This window comes from Sciurus vulgaris (assembly GCF_902686455.1).
Source record: "Sciurus vulgaris genome assembly, chromosome: 11".
Classification (NCBI taxonomy): Eukaryota; Metazoa; Chordata; class Mammalia; order Rodentia; family Sciuridae; genus Sciurus; species Sciurus vulgaris.
The window spans coordinates 63,351,872-63,362,714 of NC_136472.1; the positions used below are offsets into that span (position 1 = coordinate 63,351,872).

The following is a 10,843-nucleotide window of genomic DNA, read 5'->3' on the forward strand; positions in this document are numbered from 1 at the left end:
GGACAGGGACTGGAGAAGATACATAGGCCTTTGGCAAAGTCATGGTATGGCATTCCTTCAGGCCATGTTCACTGAGCGCTTAGGGTGTCCCTAGCATCACTATAATCACTAGGCCTCCTGGGACTTTACCATCTGGCAGAAGACAAGGTAAACCAATCATTGCAACCATTTCTGTCCATTTTGCTGCTTTTTCAGGGCCCAGAGGAATGAATACTGAACTAGGAGTTAGAATTCCTTCATTTGCTTAGACCCCAAGGAACAAATGAGGTGATGTGGGGATAAGAACCCCATGGGAGCAAGTATGGAGGAAGGAAGGACTGTATAGAGGGTAAAGAGGGGTGGGAGGGGTGGGGGGAAGGGAAAAAATAACAGAATGAATCAAACAACATTACTCTATGTAAATTTATGATTACACAAATGGTATGCCTTTACGCCATGTACAAACAGAGAAACAACATGTATCCCATTTGTTTACAATAAAAAAAAAAAAAAAAAGAACCCCATGGGAAGAGTTAGCTCTTACTGGGAATATAGCTCAGTGGTAGCATGCCTGCCTAGCATACTTGAGGCCCTGGGTTTGATCCCCAGCACTGTAGGAATAAAGAGAGAGAGAGAGAGAGAGACAGACAGAGAGATAGATAAGGTTTAACCCTGATTCCATAGATCTGTAAGAGGGAATTTAAGTTTGTTTTTTCACCCCACTTCTCAGGAAGCCCACAGATACCAAGGAACAAAGAATGAGACTAGGCAGACCCCAGCCACAGCTGCTTTGGCAGAGCCTGAGTATTAGTAGCTGCTGCCGCTGTCATAGCTGGGGTCATTTGCTACCCTTCACTCCCATGACTGTCCCCAGAGAAGTGCCTCCAGAGCTATGGCACTGACCTTGGAATAAACAGCTTTGCAGGGAGGACAGCTAGGCCTGGCCTGGCCCTGATAAAGACAGTTCTGCTTCCTGGCAAGGTTTTTGGAATAGCTAACCCTTGTGTTTTCCTTGTCCCTGGCATGGGTCTTAGGATGATAGAGATAAAGGCCAGAATGGCCTCTGGAAGGAAGCTCTAGCAGGAAGGGGAGGGGAAATGGCAACAAGGACAGCAGCATTGCCTTCTCAGAGATGGCTGAGACCAGAGTTGGATGTGGAGATGTCACTCTTCATATGGCCTGGAGAGCAGTGATTGGCTGTGGTGTCTTATCAGCATGTGGGCCAAGACCTTTGCTTGGGGAGAGGAGCAAAGGATGGGGAAGACTGTGCAGTTAGGCTTCATTCTCCCTATCCATAAAAGCTGTCAACTCTCCCTCTTCCTTTCCCGAGATCCTGTTCATGTCCCTCAGCTCCTCTCTGGAGCCTTTCCACTCTCACAGTTAACCCTCTTGCCTGCAGGCTGGTCTTTGAATACTGTGGGAGCAAAGCTAAAGCCTGAGGGGAGGGGAGACCAGGCCTTATTGCTTGGTTGTGGGAGGTTTGGGGAACTTGGGAAGGAGAGGATGAGAAAGGAAGCAGCTAGCAGGTGCCGCCCAACCAGCCTGCTTCCACCCATTTCCTCACTGTTCTCCCACAGGTGTTAGAGCTGCGGCGGCCCATGGACTCCCGGCTGGAGCACGTGGACTTTGAGTGTCTTTTTACCTGCCTCAGTGTGCGCCAGCTTATCCGAATCTTTGCCTCATTGCTGCTGGAGCGCCGGGTCATTTTTGTAGCAGATAAGCTCAGGTAGGGCCCAGCAGGGCATGGAAGAAGAGGGAGGAGGCACACCCACTAATTACTTCAAGAGATTACCAGTCGTAGTTGTATGCCACATACTGTGGTATTGGTATGTGGGGTGTGTGTGTGTTAAGATCAAAATAGGGATGATGGAGCAGCTGCATTGGCGATCACACAAGATGGCATGATTGAGAACCCAATAGAGGACTTGACCTGAGGAAGGGGAAAGACACTTCTCTGTAGCAGCCACAGGTGTACAGCTGCAGATATATTTATATGGAGAAAAGTAAGAAATGGAGATTTCTGACTTACGGCCACATTTCCTCTGGTAGGGAAGCAAGGCCTTTGTGGGAGATAGGCTGAGGAGGGTGATGAACTCTAGAAAGAGCTGCTGTATGAAGAGTGTTGAGCCAGCCGGTGAGGGGCTGGTTGAGGTGCCACCTAGAACAGGCAGTGGAATGGAATGACCCAGGGCTGAGTGCTTGGGGAACTGTGGAGAAGGGTGAGGTGAGGGCACTGAGGGTGATTGCAGAAGGCTGGCCAGTCAGACCAGGGCAGAGGTGTCCAGGGACTGGAGGTACCAGGGCACTAGAGGGAGCTGGTTTAGGAGAGGTAAGGAAAGAGCTGGGTGGATTGTAAGATTTGATCCAGAGTGTTAGCATTTGTGATTTTAGAGGCGGAGATCTGGTTTTGAGTATGGGAGAGATGGCAGAAGTGGATGGTCACTGAACAGGAAGTATTCAAGGAAAGAAGAAGTCAGAGCTCTCCATAGTAGCTGAGCTTTTTTAAAAAACTCAGGGACAGTCAGGAAGAGGATACAATGTCGGCAATGCACAGTCTTCCTTTTGTCAAAGACTCTTATCACAAGCACTGGTTTCTCTAGAGTGGTAGAATTCATTCAGTCATTTAGATAGTAAGCTACCTGAAGTCTCCCATTCCATGTACCAGGTGCTGAGATGAGGACAGTGAAAAAAAAATCCTCTTCCTGACTTGTCCCCCATTAAGTCCTAAATCCCTGGGGTATTTCCTTCTGTTTTTATGAGGGGGAAATGGAGAAGAGCAGGAGAAATGGTTTTCTAGTTACTCTCAGAGGGAATGGGGGCAGGAACCCAGGTCCTCAGCTCAGGAAAGGAAAGGAAGAAAACTAGAGCTGCTGACTCAGAAATGGCCAGGGTCTAGGAGACTGCCCCTCACATGTTCTTGTCAGCTTCAGTGCTTCTGTGTCCCACAGTCTGTGTGTTTCATGGCCCATTAGGCCTTAGTGGAGGGACCCAGTGTAGCAGCTGGAACCAGCTGGGTATAGCAGCTCCAGGAGGCCCCTGCCTCTTCTTTCTGTTGGCATATTCATTGTCAGTCACAAGGCCCCTGGCTGCCCAGCTATGGTGCCTGAGCCTGGCTAGACTGTAATGGCCCCTAACAGAGCCTGGGCTTTGAGGCTTCCTTTTCTGAAGGTTTCAGCCCCCACTCAAGGCTGAGCCTCCTCTTTGCCACCCCCACCATAGCCCAGCTCCCATAGGACTGTTGAATACAGCTATTGTTTCCGGTAGTTGCAGCTGCCTCTGAGCACATTCCAGGAGGAAACTACTCCAGGGTCCTGTTCTTGGTTCAATCAACATTCAAGTTCTGCCAGTCTTGGGCCTTAGAAAAGATGTTTGTCCTCCCCATTTTGGTCTGCCTGATTGAAGCGGGGAGGGGTGGGCAGCACCTGGATGTTTGGAATGTGGAGCTGAACTGCTTGTGGTAGGTCCCACCAGCTAATGCAGCTCAGATCCCAGTGTTCATGTTCTAGGTTTTCCATAAGTCCTTTATCACTCTGGGTTAGTTCTGATGTATTTGAGGGAAGGTAGTTATGCATTAATTGGCCCTAGAGGTTCTACAAAACCTGCCTCCCAAGCCCCTTGGAGGGGATTGTGGGGATCAGTGTGTCCTCTGAGCCTGATAGTCCTTTTCCAGGTATTTCCAGATGACTCTCCTGCTCTCTCTAGGGGATAGGCTATCAAGCCAGGACATGCGTCTCTGTCTACAGACCCAACAGCATTTTAGGTGTTCATAGGGTGGCAGGACAATCATACAAGGCTCTGATTTACAAGCATTTGTGAATATCTAGAGACCCTTCTAGAAAAAGGGTTTTTTGTTGGTGTTTTTTTTTTTTTTTTTCATAGATGGGACCTTTCCCTCTGTGGTGGTGGTTAGAAGTAAACGGGTAAGATTCCTGCCAGAGCTGCTCAGATAGCCCGGGTTTTTATGGCTGTTAGGTGGGGCTTATTGATACAGAGGAAAATGAGCTGGACTGTAGGACCCTGTGTCCTTATCTGTCATTTTGGCCCTAAGGGAGGGTTTTTGTTGTTGTTGTTGTTGTTTGTTTGTTTTGTTTGTTTTTTCAATGAGATGGGGATCTTGCTTTGTTGCCCAGGCTAGTCTTGTACTCCTGAGCTCAAACTGTTCTTGCTCCTCAGCCTCTTGAGTAGCTGGGACTTCAGGAGTGTGCCAGTGCCTGACTTTTAAGGGATGGTCTTTGACTTTCCTCCCAACAGATGGGGGTCCTTGAGGCCAGGTGTTTTTCCTGTCTTTACTGGATCCCCACACCAGGCCTCAGCACTTGTGGGGACTGTGTACCTACTTCTGCACAGTCCCATTTCTGTGCACCCAGGAATGGTCTTCCCTGTCTCTCATTGGTCATTCAGCTTGAGCAGCATCCCTGTGGGCGTGGAGCCCCCTCCAGGCCAGGAGAGAGATGACCCTATAGAGACCTGAGAGGAAAGAGGGGAATGGGTACCTTTAGCCAGCTAAGAATGGTGCCAACTGTCTCACCTTCTGATTTCTGTGCATACCCTCCTCAGTCAGATGATTATCTTCAGAAGGAGTGGAAAACAAGAGAGCAGAGCAGTAGTAATGTTGGACTTGGAAACTGCAAAACAGGTTGTGTCCCAGCTCTGCCACTTATGATTTAACTGACCCTGGTATCTCTGACCCTAGCTATGAAATGTGGAATTGGTATGATGACCTCTGCAGGACCTTCTGGCTCTTGCACACTGTTAATTTATGATGAACTCTTTTCCATCTTACTCTTTGTTCTCCTCAACCTGAGCTGATATTTCTATTAGCTCAGACCTACATCTGGGTGGCCTCGTGTGTGTGTGTGTGTGTGTGTGTGTGTGTGTGTGTGTGTGTGTGTTATGTGCACATAAGGCGGGGGGAGTCCTTTGTATAAGTGTTGCTACATACTTTCATGGTTGTTTCTTGGTAATGTCCCCAAAGAGGGTAGCACCAGTGTCCTTGAGGCCCTAAGCAATGGGCAGGCACTGCTTCACCACTCTGTAGGGGCTGAGTCAGGCCCCTAAATTCCATTAGTATTTTTGTTACACTGGGAGGTTTAACATCAAAGTGTGTCCTGAGCCCCCAGCAGGCCCTAATTACCATTTTCCTAAGGTGCTGGGCCTGGGCTCAGGTGTTCTCTCTGTCTGTCCATCAGTACCCTGTCCAGCTGTTCCCATGCGGTGGTGGCCTTGCTCTACCCCTTCTCCTGGCAGCACACCTTCATTCCTGTCCTCCCGGCCTCCATGATTGACATCGTCTGCTGTCCCACCCCCTTCCTGGTTGGCCTGCTCTCCAGCTCCCTCCCCAAACTGAAGGAGCTGCCTGTGGAGGAGGTGGGCTACCTAGGGAACCAACTGGGGGGAATGGGTGTGGGGAGAAGGAACAAAGCCCTAGGAGGACAGTGGGGAAGGGAGAAAGACTGCTAGGAACTTGTGGCCTCTGGACCTCTCTTGTCCTTTCTTCCAGGAGGTCTGTCCCTGGCTGGAACTATTCCTGACTTCTGGCCCTGGGAACTGGGGGTGGGTGAAGGGGAGTGGGTCTGGAGGCTTGACAGAGGGCATTCCAGGACTTATTCCCTGAACCACTGCCACTAATGACTCCTTTTCTCAGGCACTGATGGTGAATCTGGGATCTGACCGGTTCATCCGACAGGTAAGGGCAGTGCAATGCAGACAGTGCCTACCCTCCACGGAGCACCTGTCAGGCTCAGGTGCCCAAGCATCCTGCACCATCATGCAACTCAACCTTCTCAGCCTGTCCGTGGAGCTCTAGTTTCCATACTCAAAAGAGTAGAGAGGGGCAGGAGAAGTTGATCTTGACCCCAGCAGGCCTTTCTGGTTGGCATGATTGGCTTCTGGAAGGCAGTGTGGGAGTGTGAGCAGCAGGACCTGGGAGTCTGAAGACTTGACCTCTGGACTCTGTCACCTGTGAGCCTCTGAACTTCTCTGAGCCAGTGCTCTCATCTGCAAAGCAGAGATGGTGATAATACCTGCCTTGAAATGTTGCTGGGGATTACACTGATCACTCAAGTGTGCTTTGTAATAGGAAGTTTGCAATAACTGTTGTCAACTGTAGAAAGCTTTATTATTCATGGTAATCCTACTAACTCTCCATAAGGAACATTCCCCAGTGTGTCCCCTCTGGGAATGGACAGTCTGTTATTATGTACCACTGATAGAGCTGAGGACTCCCAGGTGCAAGACAATTAAGATATGGACACTGAACCAGAATGTAGAGACAGGAATGAAAGCCCAACCTTATATACAGGATGGACCACACTCTCTTTCTTGAGCTCATGTACTTCCCACCTGAAGCTGAAGATGAAGAAACTGGGAGAATTCATAGGGCAAGGGTGGAAACCCCAACATGGCCACAGTGTTTTTGTTGTTTTGGCTTGGTTTTTTCAGGGATTGAACCCAGGGATGCTTAACCACTGAGTAACATCCCCAATCTTTTTTTTTTTTTTTTTTTTTTTTGAGACAGGGTCTCACTAAGTTGCTTAGGGCCTATGTTGCTAAGGCTTGGTTTGAATTTGTAATCCTTCTACTTCAGCCTCCTGAGGATTATAGGGATTATAGGCGTGTGCCACTGCTTGTCTTTTTTTTTTTTCCTAAGTACTGGGGATTGAACCCAAGACCTTTCATATGTTAGGCAAGCACTCTATCACCCAGCCACATTCCCAGACCTTTTTTTAACATTTTTATCTGTGTAACCCTGAGCAGGTTTCTAACATTTCTCTGTGTTAGTTTCTCATCATGAAATAAGGTTGATAATAGTATTGGAGTTATTGGGAGAATTAAATGAAATTTAATATTTAAGTTTTTGAACAGGCTTAACACATAGTAAATACTCATCAGTCTCAGCTGTGATTATTATCACTGTGATTATTCCTTCTCCTGCAGATGGATGATGAGGACACGTTGTTACCTAGGAAGTTACAGGCAGCTCTGGAGCAGGCTCTAGAGAGGAAGAATGAACTGATCTCCCAGGACTCAGACAGTGACTCCGATGATGGTGAGAAGGTTTGCGTGGAAGATATGGTTCTGGTCCCAAACATGCGGCACCAGATCCTTTCTGGCTAATACAGCTCCAACTGTAGGATCTTGGTTTCACTCTAGCACCTTTTTGGAAGAAAAATCCAAAGACCTGGCAACAACAAAGACTCTTTTAGCTGATAGGAAACTAATTGGTCCTCCTGTCCTGCTTGCCATAGCCACTGCAGGAGATGGAGGGAATTTCCTTTTCATGGGAAGCCAGGAAAACCACTTAGAGTGAGGGATGTGAGGAAAGTGGTGCTCTCAACTCTTGATTTCTGCTTTCATTCATTTTCAAGTATTTGCTGAAGTATAATTTCTGACCTCCAGGAGCTCAGGGCTAGTTAACAGCCTGTGAGCACTAGAGAGTTTCAAGAAGAGATAAGTGGGGACTGGAGTTATGGTTCAGTGGTAGAGCACTTGCCTAGCACATGTGAGGCAGTTGGTTTGATTCTCAGCGCCATATTAAAAAAAAAAAAAAAGATAAATAAAATAAAGTTAAAAAAAACAAAAACAAAACAGGTAAGTGATGCTGGCGGAAGTTTTGTGGGGAGAGGGAGAGTATACCAGCCAGAGATTGGGGAAGGCCCTACAGCTCTCAACCTGAACCTCAAGATTTGTTTTTTCCCTTCCAGAATGTAATACCCTCAACGGGCTTGTGTCGGAGGTGTTTATCCGGTTCTTTGTGGAGACCATTGGGCACTACTCCCTCTTTCTGACCCAGAGTGAGAAAGGGGAGAGGGCCTTTCAGCGAGAGGCCTTCCGCAAGTCTGTAGCCTCCAAAAGCATCCGCCGTTTTCTTGAAGTTTTTATGGAGTCTCAGATGTTTGCTGGTTTCATTCAAGACAGGGAGCTAAGGAAATGTCGGGCAAAGGGTAAGGCCAGAAGAGCTTGGCAGGACTTATGGGCCTTCTTCTCTAATGATTTTTACTGCAAAGCTGAATAACTAGCCACTGTAATGGAAGCTCTTGGGTATCTGCTTTTCTGAAAGAAATTTTCAAGGGAGCTCCCTTCTTTCCCTGTAAGTGCTTTTCACAAGGCAGTGCACAGGTGGGAGCCATGCAGCTAGAGAGTGGGACTAGAAATAACTCCACCTAAGAGCATCTTGACACTGATTGCCCATCTTCTCCTCGGGTAGCCTTCCTATTCAGAGAAAAAGAACCACATTAAGAAATTTGGGGACTTCTGAAGACCCAGGGGTTATGAAGTTCTTTAGAGATAATTAGACTAGCTGTCTTAAGTTGTTGGCAGTCCCCATTCAAGGCAAGATAGTTATCTATCTTTAGTGATTTTATCAGCTCTCTAGGGCTTTTTTACCACAAGACTTTGTGTCTAACCTCAGGGCTATTATTTCTCTATCCACTCATACTATCCATTTAGTTTAACAAAACTTTTGGGAACAACATGGTGGAGTTATAAGAAGCCAGAGGTTTCTACTCCTGGCTGCTCTGCATGCAGCATCTTCACCATAATGTGCACTGGGAGACAGGCTATGGAGGGTTTTCTTGCTATCAGTGGTGAACACCTGGGAGATGCTACTTAAAATAATTTAGATGAGCCAGTCTGAACTCTAATAAGATGTTCCTATGAATTATAATCCCAGATGTTTGACTTCTTTTTTGACATTTCTACCCCATGGTTTATCATATAGACTTCCAGTGACTGGTCTTTCTCATGTTCCTGTTTCTCCTCTTACCCAGGTCTGTTTGAGCAGCGAGTAGAACAGTACTTAGAGGAGCTCCCTGATACTGAGCAGAGTGGAATGAATAAGTTTCTCCGAGGTTTGGGTAAGTGGATAGATGAGATAGATATTCATCAAGGAGGGAGAGCATCTGCATTCCCAAACACTCTAATAAATCAGTGCCAATGGGTATTTATATGTAGTGCCATAGAAAGACAGCAGGAAGAGATACTGTGAGATACCTTGGTGAATGAAGAGAAGGTCCTAGCGATTACTCCAAGGGCATTTAGCACAGGATTTACTGAACTGCAGAACAAAGAGAAACCACAGATTCTCACCTAAGTCAGGTCTTTTGGGATGCTTGCCTTTCTGTGTGAATGTGAGGGCTATTAGGACCAGTGAGCTCTGCCCTTCTAGCAAATCTTCACCACTTCAAGGATCTCAGCCAGCTGGATCATAGAACCATAGCATGTCTCAGTTTAAAGAGAAACTGGGTCAGACAGGTTAAGTGACTTTCCCAGAGTCATAAAGTGATTAATACTTAGTGCCCTTATTTTGGAATGTTTTCACTACCCTGATCAGAGCTATCGATATCATCTGTACTCTAGTATTTCTAATCCTTTGTCTCCCACTGATCAGGGTAGGGCTGCAAGGAGAAGGATTGTAGGTTGAAAGAAATATCATTTAATATTCTTACTATTGCCTTCTCTGACCCACAGGCAACAAAATGAAGTTTCTTCACAAAAAGAATTAAAACCCTTTCCCAGTAGCAGAGTCCAGTGCCTTGCAGAACCTGGAGCCTGGGGAGAGGGCCCAGCCTGGGACTTTCTGGGCTGCTGTGTCTGCTCTGCCCCCACAGATCCACCTCCAAGCCAGCCCACCTCTGCCTTCACCATATCCCAGGATACTGTTTGTAAATAATCTGCTGTAAGCTTTCTTTAACTGTTTTTGTAACAAGCAAAGAGAATCTGATAAATATTTGTATATTCCCAAGTGGCCGGGTGCTTTCCTGCCCTGTCTGAGCATGGATGGAGTTTTGCTGGGTGCTGGTGACTGGCCAATTATGTGCAGCTGACTGTCTCAGCCAAACCACTGATCTTCCCTGGAGGCTTTTGGCCTGCCTGCCTGCCTGCCTGCCTGGGGCCCCTGCTGCCAGTCTTGGGCTGTGGAGAGCAGGTGTTGTCTTGTTATGATTTGTACAAAAGGACTTTTTTTTTTTTTTTCAATCTTAGAGTTTTATATTTTTTCTAGTAGTCCCTCTCCTCTAAGCCTCTGTTTTAGAAAGACAAAGGCCATTCAGTTCCCATTTGCAACATGGAATTAGGCTCTTGGGCCTGGTCTTCTCTTGTTCCTCCTACCCTCAGAGATGGTCAGTGAGTTATGGGAAGCCCAGCCCCCAGCTCTGCCTGTGCTCTCTGGGCCTGGCTCCCAGTCAGTGGTGGCCATGATGCGGTACAGGGCATCCCTCCTTCCCATCATCTACAGGTGTCCTCAATAAACAGTGTATAGTCATTTGGGCCTGAGAGCCCCATGTGTTCCGTGGCTTCATTATCTAGAGTTCTCACTTCTGGGAATGGGTTGAGACAGGCTAGTCAGGAATAGAAATACCATTGTGTAGGTAGTTGAGCACTTGATAAGGGGTTAGCTTTAATATGGGTCACTGACCTCCCCTGATATAGAGTTCTCTTGGCCTGGTTGTATGATTGGTCTTACATTGTTCTCCTTCAGCTTCCCTCTCCAATAGCTAACTTTTCAGACTACACTTGTGTTTCCAGTGAAACACTTAGGAAAGAATACTTTTTGCCTTATCATTAGGTGAATCTTAACATTTTCATATTCATTCTGAAGCCTAGCCTCAGCATCAGTGGTGTCTTAAGACACGATCGGGTATCCTAACAGTGATGGACAACCACTGCCAACCCTGGGCTAGCTCATAGCCCTGATCCATTGCCTATGATGCTTCCATGTCACTCCGTGAAGTTTTTCCATTGGAACCCTATCTTTTGCATCCAAAAAGTCCTGGTACATTCCATGAAGAGCAAGAAAAGAAGCTGGATGGGGAAAAACAATGACTTAGGCTTTCTACCCACCAAGGCCTTTTAAATAGAAAGCAGA

The 10,843-nt window shown here is 47.2% G+C and overlaps 1 protein-coding gene across 9 annotated transcripts in view; it reads left to right on the forward strand.

Annotated features, from left to right (window-relative positions):
• Positions 1-10,240, forward strand: part of DENND2B (DENN domain containing 2B) — a 153,234-nt gene extending 142,994 nt beyond the window's left edge. For all 9 annotated transcript variants that reach the window (XM_079104261.1, XM_079104260.1, XM_079104258.1 and 6 more), the window contains 7 exons: positions 1,557-1,705; positions 5,169-5,346; positions 5,624-5,665; positions 6,916-7,027; positions 7,683-7,922; positions 8,748-8,834; positions 9,448-10,240. In XM_079104261.1, the coding sequence (XP_078960387.1) occupies positions 1,557-1,705; positions 5,169-5,346; positions 5,624-5,665; positions 6,916-7,027; positions 7,683-7,922; positions 8,748-8,834; positions 9,448-9,482 (843 nt within the window). In that variant the 3' untranslated portion in view covers positions 9,483-10,240. The remainder of the gene's footprint in view (positions 1-1,556; positions 1,706-5,168; positions 5,347-5,623; positions 5,666-6,915; positions 7,028-7,682; positions 7,923-8,747; positions 8,835-9,447) is intronic.
• The last annotated feature ends 603 nt before the right edge of the window (positions 10,241-10,843 follow it).